At 33.7% G+C, this 19153-nt stretch overlaps 1 protein-coding gene across 4 annotated transcripts in view; it reads left to right on the top strand.

The window, feature by feature from the left end:
* The window catches only part of COL21A1 (collagen type XXI alpha 1 chain), a 191111-nt gene that overhangs the window by 125100 nt on the left and 46858 nt on the right, over window positions 1-19153 (top strand). For 3 of the 4 annotated variants that reach the window (XM_032299751.1, XM_032299750.1, XM_032299752.1), the window contains 4 exons: window positions 1346-1399; window positions 1875-1928; window positions 2864-2917; window positions 3039-3092. In XM_032299751.1, coding sequence (XP_032155642.1) covers window positions 1346-1399; window positions 1875-1928; window positions 2864-2917; window positions 3039-3092 — 216 coding nt within the window. Of the gene's footprint in view, window positions 1-1345; window positions 1400-1874; window positions 1929-2863; window positions 2918-3038; window positions 3093-16124; window positions 16479-19153 lie in introns of those variants that run through there. The other variant, XM_032299753.1, reaches the window with a different exon arrangement.

Raw genomic sequence — 19153 nt, 5'->3', positions numbered from 1 at the left:
AAAAAAAAAAAAAAAAAAAAAAAAAAAAAAAAAAAAAAAGAACATATGAGACAGCTCTAGGAGAGATTTATTAAAGAAAACGAAATTTTCAATGGAAATGAATACACTCAGAAGTGATTTTGACAGTTGGAAAGATTTTGGAGTTCAATATAACAATAAGTTTAAAGGAAACTAACAAAATGGCAATATTTGACTCCAAGAAAGATAAACATTTGGGCAAGAAAAGGCAAGTATTAAGAATAAATTTATAGCTTATCTGCAAATCTTAACAAAATAAACCTTGACTACTGATTTAACCAATGTTGTAATTGAGAGTTAAGGGGATTTGTCTGTTAAAAGTGGAGATGGGGAGGAGGTGTTGGTTGCTATGAGAGGTTAATCCTCTGTGTTCATGGTGGGAAGTCAGTAGATAATGCTAAAAATGGAAAATGTAGCTGTAACCATATGGTTTGGTGATTTGAACTCAAAGGAGTGTGAAACTTTGGAATAAAAAGAGTTGCCTTTGGAGGGTTCTATAGGCCTTGGATAAATATATCACTCTTTAAATCATGCGAATGAATAACTTTTATAAAAATTACATCAGTCACAGATGATATAATCTTTAATATGTCTACCAGACAAGCTAGGAGTATAACTAGTGGCTTGTATGTAATATCTTAATATGCCTAGATAAAAGTGAACCTGACCCAAATGTTGCCATGAAAGTCATTGGTTCTTTATTTACTATGTCTTCCCAAGTAAGATTTTTGAAGCTAAAGCACCACCAACGTATCCTGCAGAACTAAATACTAAACCTATATCTACTAAATATCAAGTTACTATGATTTTTTTTCATCTTTTCTCTTTTGGAGAAAACTTAGGGCCTTCATGTTCATAGACACATATGAACAGATGCTTTCTATGAGTAACTAGTAAGATGAGCAATTTAAAAAAATTCCAGAGTCCTAGTCTGTGTTGAGACTTTAGGTTTAGGGTCTTTCATTAGGACCGCAGAGGATAACTGTTTCCTGAGCATGTTGGAACTGGATCATTTCCATTAATTCACGTGTCTTGCGCTTGTAAAAGCCTAAGACTTTTTTAGAGTAGGTGGTGGCTCACTAAGGGTGGAGTCAGGATTGCTAGTGAGATTTCTTTAGCTCCAAAATACTTTTCTTCTCTGATGATAAATGAAACCCTCGTAAGTGAGGATTAATTTTTCATAGAGATAGGGTTTAATGTTGATATGAATTTAACTGTTTGCAGATATATTTGAAGTAGATTTTGACAAGGGTGAGGTTGAAGAATATACAATGATATTGTTTAGGCTGAAATCATTTTTCTTTAACTAATTTCAGTTTTATTTCAGGGTGATCGTGGACTTCCTGGTTTTCCTGGGCTTCATGGCATGCCAGGATCAAAGGTTGAAGAAATATGTTTCTTTTAAATATAGCAATGCCATTTTAAATTCAAATTTAAAGCACTTTCATATTGCAAATGTATTATAAATAAATGTTCATATACAATTAAAGATAAAGGAAACAATGAGCTAAGATTAATATTAGTTTATATAAAACTTAAAAAATTCCCTTTAAAGTTTACACTTATAAATGTATGATTTCATAGTATTTGAAAATTAATGTTATGCTGTATGCAAGTTTTCTGAACTATAAGCCTTATACTCTAAGCCCTGTTATAGCACTAAATGTTATTTTTAAAAATTTCCTTTATAAAGCCTGGAAATGAGGGCTTTTTAAAACAAACTTTAAATTATTTTATTTCTGTTTTGTTTTGCTTTTGGCATATTAAACCCTTTGCTTATAATCTGTATTTTTCTTACAGATAAGAAAAATATTCATGTTTCTTTAATCTTCAGTATTTATATTTTTGTCTTGTAGGGTGAAATGGGCGCCAAAGGAGACAAAGGAGCACCTGGATTTTATGGCAAAAAGGGACGTATAGATCACACAACAAAGTATTCATATTGACCTTTTAACATAATGGAAACAGAAAGCTTGAATTGCAGTTCCAGCCCAACATTAGAGCAATTAGCTTTGTTCACCATTCTTAGGGGATTAATTCAGAAAAATGAAAACAAACAAAACAGAAAAAGAACTGGTGACTGCAGACCGTAATACTATGCTTTACTGTTGATCATTCTGAGCTTTTAAAACTTTTACAGGCTGGGAGCAGTGGCTCATGCTTGTAATCCCAGCACTTTGGGAGGCTGAGGCAGGTTGATCATGAGGTCAGGAGTTCAAGACCAGCCTGACCAATATGGTGAAACCCTGTCTCTGCTAAAAATACAAAATTAGCCAGGCATGGTGGCAGGTACCTGTAGCTCCAGCTTCTCAGGTGGCTGAGGCAGGAGAATAGCTTGAACCTAGGAGGCGGAGGTTGCAGTGAGCCGAGATCATGCTATTGCACTCCAGCCTGGGCTGACAGAACAAGACTCCGTCTAAAAAAAAAAAAAAAAAAAAAAAAAAAAATTTACAATGAGATTCCTTAGGAAGCAGTAGCTGCTTAAAAACAAAATTTGAAATTTGAAACAAAAAACTGAAATTTGATGTTATGGGCCTTTTTATTTCCTCACACTGAAGGAAAAATATTTATAATACCCATTGCTTTTTAAATTTTGCCAAAATGTGGTTTTTGTGTTTAGATGCCTCTTGTGATGATAATTCTGTATCTATCAACATTTTTAATGTCTTGATATTGTATCTACTGGGCTGGAAAAATAATGCTTTACAGAGTCAACATGAGTTGTAGTTCCATGAATTTTTACTACATAATGATGTTAACTTAGTAGCTTTTCTATTTAAGTTTTGGTTGGGACTTGAAAACATTATTGCAAAGATTGTGTTTTAAGTGTTTGTTTTCAATACAGGGTGCAAAAGGTGAAAAGGGAAATGCTGGCTTCCCTGGCCTTCCTGGACTTGCTGTGAGTTTGATAGAAAAAAGCTCTCAGTGTTTTGCTTTAAATGAAAACTATCTTACAGTATCTTTCTTTAAAGAGAAAAATTAGTGTAAAAATACATAAAGCACATGTATTTATTTTTTAGGGAGAACCAGGAAGACATGGAAAGGATGGATTAATGGGTAGTCCCGGTTTTAAGGTATTTACAAAAAGTACAAAACAGAAAGATTTTTGTATATTGTGAGTAAACATAAGAAAAATGTACCAATATTAAAATTTTTTAACATGTGACATTGGCTCATAATTCATGAGCCAAAGGTTTTTTTTTTTTTTTTACAAGTAATTTAAAAATGATACTGAATTTCTTTAGAGTTTATTCTGGACTCTCAAGTGTCAGAAGTGGAATCATAGGATATTATAAGGTTGAGCTTCTTTGATAAGCCCTTCAGATTGGTTTGTTTGGCAGGTTAGAAGCAGAGGTTCTTATCTCTGTCTTCCAAAGGTTGACATTTCGGTGGGGTGGGAAACTGTCTTCTTAACCCTAGCTTTTTTTTTTTTTTTTTTTTTTTTTTTTATCAGTTGTGTGGTATGGGCATGAGAGAATTAGAGTAAGAGGGCAACTGCAACGTGTCCATAATCCTCTATCTATGAAAACACTCAAGGGTACATGCCTTTGGGGTGGTCCATTAGCACCATCATATTCTTATAGTTAAAATTTTGCTGATTTGGATACCTAAGGAGAAGCTTTGTATAAGCCATCAGAGTTGAAGAGGCCATTTAATCCAACATTGGACATAGGGATGTTATTTTGTTTTCTAATGGTCAGTTCTGAATCCCAAAGTTGCTCAGAAATTCAGTCCAAATTTTCTTGGTCTGTAGGTGTTTTCCAAAGGAAAAATTATTCATTTATTTGCTTCAAGTGCTATGAAGGTTTTCCAAATATCCATGATTCTTCAAAGAGTGTACGTTGAGACAATACTTCCTAAGACAATAATAACCTGACTATAAAATATGGAAACTCATTTAAAGACCTTCGTCCCTTCTTGTTAATTATGCTTCATTGGTTTTGTATTTTCTCATTTATTTAATTGAGCAGATTTTACTGATATTTATCAGAAGCTAGACATATAGAGTATAAAGCCATCACGGCCTCTACTCTTAGAAAGTTAATAATCTAGACTATGCGAGAGAACACAGGTTTTTTTTCTTTGCCTACAACCTAGGCATTCATTTTAATTAATTTTTTGTCCTTTGTTAGCATAAGCCAATCTGCCCCAAGAAGTGGGACTATTCTTTTTGGGGGGCAGGAGACCTTAGAGAATAGAACTGAATTGGATTTTCAACTTGCGATGACTTTCTCTAACTAGCTGCATGTTCTCTGGCAAATACTTTGACGCTCAGTTTCTATTTCGAAAATAGTGTAAATGTTACCTATCTAGAATGGTATGAAAGGGACTTAAGCAGGATAAAGCACCCAGCACAGTTCCTGGCAAAGAGTAAGTGTTGAATAAGGGATTGGTTCTTTTATTCATTGCCTGATTTGAACACAGCTTTAAGATTCCTGTTTAGTCTTAGTCCAGGTAGTGTGTGCCTTCCTGTGCCTGCAAATGTAAACATCAGTTCACTGTTTTCTAGCAGATATATTGGTATGTAATTGAAATACCGTAACATTCACCCATTTAATGTGTAGAATTCAACAGTCTTTCTATATTTACAGTGTTATGAAACCTCATTAGAGGCAGTTTTTGGAACATTTTCATTATCCCAAAAAGAAACACCATGTCCATTTAGTGATCACTTTCCATTTCTCACCAAGCTGCTACCCCATACATTATACCCTTAGCAAGCATTACTCTGTATTCTGTCTCCACAGATTTGTGTATTCTGGACATTTAATATAAATGGAAACATATGATATATGGTCTTTTGTTCTTTCAATGACCATGACGTTTTTGTGGGTCATCCAAGCTTTCACTTGTATGGGTAGTACTTCATTCCTTTTTAATACTAACGGTATTTTATTGTATGGATATATCATTACGTCCAACATTTTGAGGTCAGCTCACTCTTAATATTTGCCTTCCTTATAGGTTCATACCACCCTTCGTATTTAACCTCAGTTATGTCTCCTATTTTCTAATTAGTGTGGGTCTCCTAACAACAATGAAGTTTATCTGTCTTGTCTGTAAATTTTTAATGAAAATCATTCACAAATTAAAAAAAAGGCTATTTACTTTTTTGTTTAAATTACTTTATTTTTTAAAACAGTTTCAGGTTTATAGCAAAACTGGATGGGAAGTACAGTGTATTCCCACACACCTTGCCACTTCCCAACCTCATACAGGCTCTCCTAGGATCAGCATCCCTACCAGACTAGTACATGTGTTGCAGCTTACACATCAGTGTTACCCAAGGTTCATAGTTTATGTTAGAGTTCATTCTTGGTATTGTACACTTGACAAATGTATATATTTCACAAAAATAACATTGTAGTATCATAGAGAATAGTTTCACTCCCCTAAAAATACTGCAAGCTCCACTTTTTGGTCCTTTCTTCTCCTCAGCTACTGACAACCATTGATCTTTTTACTCTCCAGAGTTTTGCCTTTTTCAGAATATCATATAGTTGGAATCATACATTATATAGCCTTTTCACATTGGCTTCTTGCTATTAACAATATGCATTTAAAGTTCCCCCATGTCTTTTCATGGTTTGACAGCTACCGTTCCCAGCCTCTGGTAACTATCCTTCTACCCTCTATGCCATGAGTTTGATTGTTTTGATTTTTAGTTCCCACAAAAACATGAGAACATGTGATATTTGTCTTTCTGCTCCTGGCTTATGTCACTTAACATAATGATCTCCACTCTGATCCATGTGGTTGCAAATGACTGAATCTCATTCATTTTTATGGCTAAATAGTACTCCATTGTGTAGATGTGCCACATTTTCTTTATCTATTCATCTGTTGATGGATACTTAGGTTATTTCCAAATCTTAGCCATTGTAAGTGCTGCAAGAAACATAGGAGTTCAGATATCTCTTTGATATACAGATTTCCTTTCTTTTGGGTACATACCCAGCTGGATCATATAGTAACTCTATTTTTAGTTTTCTTTTTGTTTTTTTGAGATGGAGTTTTGCTCTTATTGCCCAGGCTGGAGTGCAATGGTATGATCTTGGCTCACTGCAGCCTCTGCCTCCCAGGTTCAAGCGATTCTGCTGCCTCCCAAGTAGCTGGGATTACAGGCTCCCACCCCATGCCTGGATAATTTTTGTATTTTTAGTAGAGACAGGGTTTCACCATGTTGGCCAGGCTGATCTCATACTGCTGACTTCAGGTGATCTACCCAACTCAGCCTCCCAAAGTGCTGGGATTATAGGCATGAGCCACCACGTCCAGCCCAGTTTTAATTTTTTTGAGATATCTTCAAAGTTGCCTTCATAATGGTTGTGCTAATTTACATTCCCACCAGCAGTTTACAAGGGTTCCCTTTTCCCCACATCCTTACCAGCATTTGTTATTGTCTTTTGGATAAAAGCCATTTTAACTGGGGTGAGATGATATTGCATTGCAGTTTTGATTTGCATTTCTCTGATTATCAATGATGAACATCTTTTCATATGCCTATTTGCCATTTCTGTGTCTTCTTTTGAGTAATGTCCATTCAAATATTTTGCCCATCTTTTGACAGGATTATTGGAATTTTTTCTACAGAGTCGATTGAGCTTTTTATATTTTCTGGTTAGTAATCTCTTATCAGATGGGTAGTTTGCAAGTATTTTCTCCCGTTGCATGGATTGTCTTTTCACTTTGTTGACTGTATACTTTGGAATGTAAAAGATTTTCAACATGATTTGTCCGTGTTTACTTTGGTTACCTGTGTTTGTAAGGTATTGCTGAAGAAATTTGCTGAGATCGGTGTCCTGGAGACTTTTCCCAATGTTTTTCTGTAGTAGTTTCATAGCTTGAGATCCTACATTTAAGTCTTTAGTCAATTTCGCTTTGATTTTTGTATATGCTAAGAGATAGGAGTCTAGTTTCATTATTTTGCATAGGAACATCCAGTGTTCCTAGCACCATTTCTTGAAGAAACTGTCTTTTCCCCGGTGTATGTTCTTGGAAACTTTGTCAAAAATGAGTTCACTGTAGGTGTGTAGATTTGTTTCTGGATTATCTTCTCTGTTCTGTTCCACTGGTCTATGTATCTGTTTGTATGCCAGTACCATGCTATTTTGGTTAATATAACTCTGCACTATAATTTGAAGTCACGTAATGTAATCCCTCCACTTTTATTCCTTATGCTTAGGGTAGCTTTGGTTATTCTGTGTCTTTTGTGATTACATATAAATGATAGGATTGGTTTTTGTATGTTTCTGAAGAATGTCATTGGTATTTTGATAGGAAATGCACTGAATCTTTAAATTGCTTTGGTAGTATGAACATTTAAACAATATTGATTCTTCAAACCCATGAACATGAAATATTTTTCCATTTTTTTGGTATCCTCTTCGTTTTATTTCATTAGTGTTTTATAATTTTCATTGCAGAGATTTTTTACTTCTCTAGTTAATTCCTAGGTATTTAATTTTATTTGTGACTATTATAAATGGGATTACTTTTTAAAATTCTTTTTTAGATTGTTCATAATTGGCATATAGAAATGCCACTGAGTTTTGTATGTTGACTTTGTATCCTGAAAATTTACCAAATTTGTTTATCAGTTTTAATAGTTTGTTGGTGGAGTCTTTAGGTTTTTCTAAATATAAGATCGTATCATCAGCAAACAAGGATAATTTACTTCTTCCTTTGCAATTTGGATGTCCTTTATAACTTTCTCTTGTCTGATTGCTCTAGCTAGGACTTCCAGCACTATGTTGAATAACAGTGGTGACAGTGGGCATCCTGTCATGTTTCAGATGTTACAGGAAAGGCTTTTATTTTTTTTACTCCATTCAGTGTGATGCTAGCTGTGGGTTTGTCATTGATGGCCTTTGTTATGTTGAGGTATGTTCCTTCTATACCTAGTTTTTAAAGGATTTTTATCATGAAGGTATGTTTAATTTTATCAAATGCTTTGTCAGCATCAATTGAAATAATCTGGGTTTTGTCTTTCATTTTGTCGATATGATGTATCATGTTGATTGATTTGCATATGTTGAACCCTTTTTGCGTCTCAGGGATAAATTCCCACTTGGTCATGATGAATAATCTTTCTAATGTATTGTTGAATTTGGTTTACTAGTATTTTGTTGACGATTTTTACATCAATAACCATCAGAGATATTGGCCTATAGTTTTGTTTTGTGGTGTATTTTTTTCTTTGGTATCAGGGTAATACTGGTCTTGTAGAGAGAGTTCAGAAGGGTTCCTGCTTTCTCTATTTTTCAGAATAGTTTGAATAGGATTGGTATTAGTTCTTTAAATGATTGGTCAAATTTAGCAATGAAGCCATTGGGTCCTAGACTTTTCTTTATTGGAAGACTTTTTATGACAGCTTGGATCTTGTTACTTATTATTGATTTGTTCAGGTTGTGGATTTCTTTCTGGTTTAATCTTGGTAGGTTGTGTATATCTAGGAGTTTGTCCATTTCATGTATATTTTCCAATGTATTGGCATATAGTTGCTTATAGTAGCCACTAATGAACTTTTGAGTTTCTGATGTATCAGTTCTAATGTCTTCTTTCTCATTTCTTACTGTATTTTATTTGGGTCTCCTTATTATCTTGGTTGTGCTGGCTAAAGATTTGTCATTTCTGTTTATCTTTTCAAAAAAACAACTTTTTGTTTCATTGATGTTTGTGTTTTTAAATTGTAATTTCATTTATTTCTGCTCTGATCTTTATTATTTCTTTTCTTCTGCCAATTTTGTTAGTTTGGTTTGGTTTGCCCTTGCCTCTCTGGTTCTTTAAGATGAATTGTTAGATTGTTTTTTTGACTTTTTTTTCTCTTTTTTGATATAGGTACTTATGGCTATAAACTTCCATCTTACTGTTTTTGCTGTATCCCATAGATTATGATATGCTGTGTTTCCATTATTATTTGCTTTAAAAAGTTTTTTAGTTTTCTTCTTAATTTATTCATTGACTCATTGGTCATTCAGGAGCATACTTTCCAAAATTCCTCGTTACTGATTTCTAGCTTTATTACTTTGTTGTCAGAGAAGATGCTTGATATTATTCCATTTTTTGAAAGTTTGAAGACTTGTTTTGTGACCTAACATATGGTCTGTATTTGAGAATAATCCATATGCTAAGAAAAGAATGTGTATTCTGTAGCTCTTCGATGAAATGTTCTATAAATATCTATTTGATTAGTTTGGTCTGTAGTGCAGATTAAGTCTAGTGTTTCTTTGTTGATTTTCTATCTGGAAGATCTATCCATTGCTGAAAATGGAGTGATGAAGTCTCCAGCTATTATTATATTGGAGTCTATTGCTGTCTTTAGCTCTAATAATATTTCCTTTGTATATATGGATGCTCCTATGTTAGGTGCATTTAAGATTGTTATATCCTTTTGCTGAATTAACCCCTTATCATTATGTAGTGACCCTTTTGACTTCTCATAGTTTTTGTCTGGAAATCCATTGTGTCTGATATAAATATAGCTATTCCTGTTCTTTTTTGGTTTCTATTGGCATGGAATATCTTTTTCCATTTCTTTATTTTTAGTCTATGTATGTCGTTATAGGTGAAGTGTTTATTATAGGCAATAGATCATTGGGTCTTGTTTTTTTTATTTAGGCAGGCAGTCTATGACTTCTGATTTGAGAGTTCAGTTCATTTCATTAAATGCCATTATTTATAAATAAGGACCTACTCCTGCCATTTTGTTAGTTTTCTGGTTGTATTTTGGTCTTCTCTTCCTTTTTTCATTCCTATTGTTTTCTAGTGAAAATGATTTTCTCTGATGATATGACTTAGTTTCTTGCTTTTTATTTTTTGTGTGTTCATTGTATGTATTTAGTTTGAGGTTACCATGAGGATTACAGATACTATCTTATAACACGTTATTTTAAACTGATAACACTATTGGCATAAATAAACAAGCAAAAAGAAAACTAATAAAAACTTGCCTTAACTTTGTCCTCCCGCTTTTTAACTTTTTATTGTTACAATTTATGTCTTATTATACTGATTATGTCTTGTTAAGTTTTTATAGTTATTATTTTTGATGGATTTAGTCTTTCTGTTTAGAATAAGAGTAGTTTATACACCACAGTTACGGTGTATAATGTTCTTGGTTTTCAGTGTACTTCTTATTTCCTTGACCCCCAAGCTCTCAAAAGGCAGCTTGTGGTCAATGCTGCCTGGCCTGGAACTCATTCTTTCGGACAGTGCTCCCCCCTGGCCCAGGGCAGGTCCAGAAATGCTGTTCAAGATTCAAGTCCTGGAATTGGAGACCCCGACTATGCTTGGTGCTCTACTCCTCTGTGACAGTTTTGGTTTCTAAGGTGTAGGACAGAGTTTCCTTTACTTTTCCCTTTGCTTTTCTCAAGCAGAAGTAGTTTTACCCCAATAGCCACCACAGTTTTTGCTGAGTCTTATATGAAGCCAGCAAGTCTCAGAGGTTCACCAAGGCCCTTGGTAAAGTACTGAGTTATTCAGGGCCCAAGGGCTCTTCAGTGAACACATAACGCATGCTGGCAGGACTGGATCCTTTCCTTCAGGGCAGTGGGTTTACTTCTGGCCCAGAGTGTGTCTAGAAATGTCATCTGGAAGCTAGGGCCTGGAAAGGGGGCCTCTTGACTCTGGCCAGTGCCCTGTCCTGCTGTGGCTGAGCTGGTATTCAAGATACAAGACAGAGTCTTCCTCTCTCTTTCCTCTCCTCTCCTCAACTATTATTGAAGGAAGGGTCTCTTTTGGAGCCATAGCTTTGCAGTCTGGGGTTAGGGGAAGGATGCTGCCAGCACTCTCTTGGCTGCCCCTGTGTGTGTCTCAGTATGTTGTGTGCCCCCACAGTCTACTGTCTCTGGGCCTAGTTCAGCCCTCTCTTATGAGTTGCAGACATTATGGCCTAGAGTGCCTTTCAGGTTATCTTGGAGACTGAGAGCACTTTGGCCCTTGGTGGTAAGGTTTGCAGGCACTCGAGTTCAGACCACTGGGATGGGTGATTCTCCTCTGGCTGGGGCTGGTTTAAATACTTCCTCTGTGGGTGGGTATCAGTTGAGTTTGGTGTGGTTTTTCTTTCTGCTCTAACAGGACAGCACTGAGTTCAGTTCATCACTGTTGCTGTAATCTCCCTTCCCCAGTGCCCAGAAATGCTTTCCAATGCATAGTGCCTCTGCTGGGGATGGGGGAGGGGTGAAGTCGGTAATTCAGGACTGCTTTTTCTGTCTCTTCAGTGCCTCTTTCAGCAATATGGAGTTAAAAGCAGGTGCTGTGAGTACTCATCTGATTTTCGGTTCTTTGAAGGTGTTTTTTCTTTGTAGATAATTGTTAACTTGGTGTTCTTCCTGGGAGTGGGGGACAATGGGTAGAGCGTTCTACTCCATCTTGCTTGCCTCCCTCCTGACTTACTTTGAATTAATTTCTGTTTATGGTGTGAGGTAAAAATCAAGGTTCATTTTTTTTTCCCATAGGAGATTCAGTTATTCTAGCATCATTTATTGAAGACTGTCATTTCCCTCTGAATTATATTAGCACTTTTGCCAAATATGAATTGAAAAACGTGTGAAACTATTTTTAGATTCTTAATTCCTTTCCACTAATTTATACCTCTACTCTTTCCTCAACAAGTCTTAATTATTATAGCTTTAAAATAAACCTTTAAATTGTGTCGTGCAAATACTTTTTTTTTTTTTTTTACAAATTGTAATGGATATTATAGATTTACATAAAGTCCACATTACTTTTAGTATCAGCTTAAAAATTTTTACCAAAAAAACTTGTGAGATGTGTTAAAGTTTTTCTTTTTGAAACAGAGACTCACCATTGTCACCCAGGCTGGATTGCAATGGCACGATCTTGGCTCACTGCAACCTTTGCTCTCCGAGCTCAAGCCATTTTCTTGCCTCAGCCTCCTGAGTAGCTTGGATTACAGGCATCCACCACCATGCCTGTCTAATTTTTTTTTTTTTTTTTTTTTTGTATTTTTAGTGGAGACAGGGTTTCATCATGTTGGCCAGGCAGGTCTCGAACTCCTGACTTCAGGTGATCCACCTACCTCAGCTTCACAAAGTGCTGGGATTACAGGCATGAGCCACTGCACCTGACCACAGTTTTTAGTGTGAAATAATTTTAGATTTACAGACATTTGAAAATATAGTAGAGAATTCCCTATACCCTTTATTCAACTGTTGTTGAAGTTAACATTTTATATTACTATGGTATATTTGTCAAAACTAAGAAACCAATATTGGCACATTGCTGTAAACCGGACTCCATACTTTATTTGGGTTTCATTACTTTTTTACTAATGTATTTTTTCTGTGCCATGATCCAGTTCAGGATACCACATTACATTTATTTGTCATGCCTTCCTGTTTGCCACTGATCTGTGATAGTTTATCAGTCATTTCTTGTTTGTCATGACTTTGATAGTTTTGAAGAGTATTAACCAGGTATTTTGTACAGTATCACTCAATTTGAGTTTTTCTCATGATTTCCTCATGATTAGACTCAGATTATTATTTTTTTTTGAAAAGGATAATGGAGGGTTCAAGTGCCTTTTTATCATATCAGAATGTACATGCTATCCAGATGAATATTCACTGGCGATATTAATGATGATCACCTGTTTAACAGTATTTACAAAGTTTCTTACTTCTTTTTCATCTCATGTTCTGTTCTTTGAAAGCAAGTCACCAGCTTCAAGCCCTAATCAAGGTGTAGACTTAAGCTCCAAATCTTAGAGGGAAGAGCATCTTTATGGCTTTAAATTAATTTGGGGAAAGTTGCCATCTTAAAAATGTTGAATTTTTCAATTCATGAACATAGTATATTATTCTACTTATATGAGTTTTCTTTATTTCATCTCAGCAAAGTTTCATAGTTTTCAGATCTTGAAAGTCTTCTGTTAATTCATATCTAAGTATTTTATTATATTTTTTCATACTCATAAATAGGCTTTCAAGATTTTATTTTTAGTTTATTGCTAGCATATGGAAATATTATTAGTTTTGGTATATTGATTGTATGTCCTATAATATGAAATTCATTTATTGGTTTCTGCAACTTTTTTGTTGATTTCTTAGGTTTTTCTAAATAGATGATTATATTGACTACAAATAAATATAATTTTCTTCTTCTATACTAATTTATATAAAATTTATTTATTTTAATAGTTTTATTGCACTAAACAAGCCCTCAATACAATAACGAATAGAAGGGATAAGAACATACATTCTTGCTTTGCTTCTGACTCTAGGTAGAAACTGTCAGTCTTTTAACATTGAATGTTAGTTGGTTTTACATAGAAGCTCTGCATCAGGATGAGAAAACTCTCTTTTGTTCCTAGTCTATTGTTCCTAGCCTAAAATATCATAATTAGATGTTGAATTTTGCAAAAAAAAAAAATGCTTTTTTTTTGCCTTCACTGACTTGATTATATGGTTTTCCTCTCATATTTTCTTAATATACAACATTGATTTTTGTATGTTACAGTAATTTTGCATTATTGGGATAAACCACAATTGGTTATCTTATAATATTCTTTTTATATATTAATGGATTCAGTTTGCAGATATTTTATATTATTTGTTTCTATTTTCATGGATGATATTGATCAGAAGTTTTGTTTTTTTGATATTTTTGTCTGGCTTTAATAACAAAGTAATACTGGCTTTTATTTTCTAAAAGCATTTGTGTAGGATTGGTGTCATTTCTTCCTTATATGTTCGGTAGAAGTTTCCAGTGAAGCCCTCTGGGCCTGAGCTTTGTAGGTGTGTTATATGTCTAAGAAATATTTTAATTAAAAATACAGGCCGGGCGCGGTGGCTCACGCCTGTAATCCCAGCACTTTGGGAGGCCGAGGCGGGTGGATCACGAGGTCAAGAGATCGAGACCATCCTGGTCGACATGGTGAAACCCCGTCTCTACCAAAAATACAAAACATTAGCTGGGCATGGTGGCGCGTGCCTGTAATCCCAGCTACTCAGGAGGCTGAGGCAGGAGAATTGCCTGAACCCAGGAGGCGGAGGTTGCGGTGAGCCGAGATCGCGCCACTGCACTCCAGCCTGGGTAACAAGAGCGAAACTCCGCCTCAAAAAAAAAAAAAAAAAAAAAAAAAATACACCTATTTAGATTGTATCTTTCTTCTTGAGCAAACTTGGGCAATTTGTACCTTTCTATGAATTTGTCCACATTATTTAATATGCAGATTTCTTGGCATATTTTGTTTGCAAGATTGCCTTATTCTTGTCCTTTTAATGTCTGTGGGTTTGCAGTAGTGTCCTGTATTTCATTCCTGATATTATGTGTGTTGTAATGATAGCTTCTTATTGATGCTTTACAATTGAAATCAAGCTCTTCAGGGTTTTTCCTACTCTTCCCTTTTGTCATGTGAGCTTGCTTTTTTGTTGTTGTTGTTGTTCTTGGGTAACTTTCTCTTATTTTTTCCATGGGAATTTGTCTGTTTAAGCATTCTTTTTTCTCATGGGGTCAGTAATAGTAACCTTCACTCTTCTAGGAAACTATTATTTAATCTATATTTTTCAAGTGACTTGTATAAAATGGTGCAAGTTCCTCTCATGAATTTTAAAAAGTTTTCTCTGTTTTAATGATTATTCTTCCTTAGTCATTTCACTCTATACTTTTCTTTCTTTTTTTTTTTTTTTCTTTTTTTTTTTTTTTTTTTTTACTTTTATGTGTAACTTTCTGATTTCCTTCCTGTGTTGGATTTTTTCACAGATCCAACATTGTAATTTATTTTTGTACTTCATTAAATGTTTTTTTACATTTTTTTCATTTTCTTTCTTTCTTCTTTTTTCCTACATTTTTTTCTAGCATTTACAGTTGAGAATTGAATTCATTTACATTCTTTTTTTGTTTTTTTATCTAAGTAGTTAAATTATGAATATTTTTATCATCATTGTATCCCCTTGATTTTGATATACAGTGTTTTCATTAACTTTTTTTAAAAGAAATTTTGCAATTCTGGTTTTTATTTCTCTATTTCCTAAGAGTTGTTTAAAGAGTTAAAAAATGTTTTTAGGGTAAAAAGCCTTTTATTTAGATTTTGTTGCCAGTTTCTGATATTATTGCACTATATCAGAGAATGTTTGTATAATTTCTTCTTTATAAGTTTTAGTGAATTTTTCTCTTTGACTTATTGTATGTTTAATTTTCAGGAATGTTCCCTGTGCATATGAGAAGGTAAATCTCTATTTTCAGAGTATAAAACTCAATATACGTTCATAAGAACCACCTTATTGAATATCTTATTTAGATCTTCTATAACTTAATTTTTTGTTTGGCCTGTCTTGAACAGAGAGTGGTGTATTAGTGTCCTGTTATTCATGCATTTTTGTCTATTTTTTTCTTTCATCTTCTGATTCCTGACTATGGTTTCTATGTTTTCATTGTATAGATATATATTTTTAACCACTATGTCTTCATTTTGAATTGTGGCTTTAGCATTATAAAATATATTTTTTGTTTCCTTTAATAATTTTTCAGTTGAATCCTACCTTCTCTGGTATCAGGATTACATGTTTTCTTTCTGATTATTTTTATTTGTTTGCTGCACCTTTGCCCATCCTTCTATTGTCTAACTTTAGCTTTTTGAGTCACTTTGTTTTAGCTGTATCTCTTGTATTAAGTGTGGAGTTGGTCTTTGCTTCTTAAAGCCATCAGAATATTTTTATTTTAATAGATTATTTTCACCTATTGCCTCATAGGTTTGGTCTCATCTCTGTGATAATACGATATAATTTTCTTATCTTACTATGTGAATTATGCTATAATTACTATATTTCTTTCTCAATGTGATTTGTTGTCATTTTCTTTTCTGCTTTTAATTTTTTTGGGATTTAAGAAAATATATATATTTTTGGTGATCTTTATACCACTTTTACTACTTCTTGTAAATAACAGTTTCAGAATTCTGTTATTCTCCCTTTACATTCCTTAATCATCCATTCTTTGTTGTGTTAAATTTAAATTATACTCTATTATCTATGTGGAAATTTATGAATTTATTATAGTTTCATGTTTTCCCTATTGTTTTCTTCTTGTTTAATTATGTTATTTCTACCTTTTCAGATTGTCTAATATTTATAAACTATTTTTTATACTTTACCTTTGTTTCAGGTCTGCAATTAAATATACTCAGTGTTTGTTACCAGCATCTTTATCAATATTCCACAGTTATCATTTGGGTTTAATAAAGGTTTTCCTCCTTTGGAAGGACTTTTGAATACAGTACTCTGAATTCTGATATTTTAACATGTTTTTCTGTACTTTTAGTATAGAATGATGTATAAACATATTTAGTATTTTTTTCTATGCTTTTATTATCTGAATGACAGCTTGGTTAACTATAAAACCCTTGTCTCACTGTTTTTCTTTTCTGAGTTTCTTAGAAATATTGCTTACACCGCCATCATGTATGTTGCTGATGTCAATGTAGTTGTCTTTCATTTGTAAGGGACTCTTTTTCATATGAAGATGAAGGTTTAAAACAAAACAACTTTGCGTTTAAAGTCTAATAGTGTATGTCTCAGAATTTAAAATCTGTTACTCCAAAAAGCTTTTGAAAGGCAGATTCAGGTTTTTTTTTTTTTTTTTTAATTCCAGAATGTTCCTTTGAATTATAATTTTAAATAGAAGTTCTGTTATTTATTTATTTATTTATTTTGGTTTATATCTCAAGGACTCCAATTACAGATATGTTGAAATTTCTTTGTTTTCTACTTCTATCATTTCTGATCCTTTTAATGTCTTTCAAAAGTCTATTTTTATTGGCTCTGCTAGTTTTCTCCTCATTGCTTTTTTAAATTTTCAGTTAAATCTATTCTGTCTTGGTTTCTCGTCATTTAATCATCATCATTCTCATCTTATCTGAGGCAATTTTATCTTTTTGATTTCCAAATAAATTATTATTTCATATTTTCCATTAATACATTTTCATTCTGAATTTTTTTAACAAATAAAAGTACTTGTATAATGTTTGTTAATCCAGGTTACAGTGTTTTGTTTCAGTTTTTTTCTACTTTATGTTTTTGTGTGAAGAAAATCTGAAAAGTTATGATTTTTTTTCTTTTGGTAGTTTTGTTTGGATATTATCTGCCAATTCTTTTCAAACTTGAAATACCCTGTACATATTTTAACTTGAAATAATAAGCAGAGTTGTACATGTTTAGGTAACTTGCTGGGCTTGCTAGTTGTAGATTTTCTCTTCTTTTATGTAGAATGAAGTTAGCAGTTTCTTTAGTTAATGAGATTACTGCATAGGACTTGGTGTGTTTTCTGCTGGGGACGTGGAGGAGTGAGAAACGTAATGTGTTGATTTTAGATTCTTGTGGTACATTCAAGGGAAGATATTTAGTAAGCAGTTATATACAGATGAGGAGCTCCATCTTATTTGGAGAAGGGGAAGGAATGGGATATAGAACAGAGTTATAAGGAATTATCTTGGATTGGATGAAGGACCCCTGTTTACTGTAATAAAATAAAAGAGGAATGGATGGGCGCAAATGCATGTAAGTGTGTTTGTTGGTTTGGTGGCAGAATGTTTGTTTCCCATTTTTTCTTAGAATGTGGGAGTTGTAACCTTTTGGGAAAAGGAGAAAAAAAGCTTTCGTTGATTGGAGAATATTTTATGTATCAGAAACTTTCTACATACATAAAAAATGTGGCAGAGAGGAGATAAAGGAAATATAGAAGTTGCATGCAGTCCAGCTAAAACTGGAAGTTATAATCTGTATGATTGTAATAGTATTTTTCCTCCATAGCCATACTTAGAACATAAGCATAGGCTGAGGCTGTTTTCAGTTTGGTTTACTCAGCACTGGAATTTGCATAAACCAGCACAGTGGATGCACAGTGAGGTAAAGGGCAAGAATTTTAGTTAGAATGTGGTTGGAATAATTAAATATGGTATTTAAGCTGGATATGCAAAGAAGCAAAGACAGGAAAGGACAGATTATAACAAACGGCATAACTCATTGGATACTTTCCAAGAGCTTGGTTCTTTTTACAGCACTGTACGTGCATTTTCTCATTAATCTCATAAATCATGAGTTGTAAGAGGAAAAAATTTAGCCTTTCACAGATGAGGAAACAAAGAACTAGAGTAAATAACTTGTCCAAGGTGACATAGCCATAACTTAATAACCAATGAAAAGTCTGCTCGTCAACTTGTTGGAAATCATCTTATACCCTAATATTCTCTCCTAGTTTAGAAAATAATGATGAAACTGGTGGCCCTAATGTTTTTAATGATATTTTAACTAGAATAAAGAAGAATTGGCCTTATGTTTAAAAATACTCATTTTGCCAGAATTATAATGACAAACTATAGCAGTTCAAGTATCGAAATAACATATATTATTTGAAAACAATACAGCTGAAAATATGTCATGAATAAAGGATTGTTAAAACCTCAACTTTTTGGTGCAGTGGATCTCCCTTTCTATGCCGAGAGTTGCATAAGGCATTTTCACAAAGACTCTTACTTTATTTTCTTAAAAAACAAAATTGAAGAAGCTTGGAATACTAATGGCCTTTTACGCACAATATCAGTTTCAGAGGGATGAAGGGATTCAGCCAAACATGCGCAGTTTCATGGAGAGTGAGGGTTGCAGGTCTAGTTTGTGTGCTCACTGCTGTGCATGATGCCTTCCAAATGTCCTGTCTGTTTACTTGGCCAGCCAGGAGAAACTTCCTCACCCTTACATCTTCAGTACATCTGCAGTCATGCTAGAGATTTGTTTACAAATGAAGACTGAAATATGCCATAAGATCAAAGTCAAAATGAAGTGTTTCTTTGATAACAAAACAAGGATCTTCCTCAAAATTAAATTGTATTTTCATGATCAGTAAACCATATCTCCCACCTGATTTTCAGGATTGCTATAAGCAAACCAAATTATTTTCCATCCTTTTGTTTTTTACGGGTAAATACCAGAGACCATAGCGTGAAAGAAAATACACATGCATTGCAAGTTTCATGTCTGGTTTTAGTTAAATTTCCTTTTGTTCAATAACTGTTTTGTTGTGCTATAGAAATTTGATTGGGGAATAATGTTAAGCATGACATTTTCTCAATTATATTATACCAAGAAGGGAGTTAATAACAGAATAGAAAAACACTAAG

The sequence above is a fragment of the Sapajus apella genome, unplaced genomic scaffold, assembly GCF_009761245.1.
Source record: "Sapajus apella isolate SASKATOON/1434 unplaced genomic scaffold, GSC_monkey_1.0 scaffold41, whole genome shotgun sequence".
Taxonomy (NCBI): domain Eukaryota; kingdom Metazoa; phylum Chordata; class Mammalia; order Primates; family Cebidae; genus Sapajus; species Sapajus apella.
The sequence above is the reverse complement of the archived record's forward strand: the minus strand, read 5'-3'. Positions and strand labels throughout refer to the sequence as shown.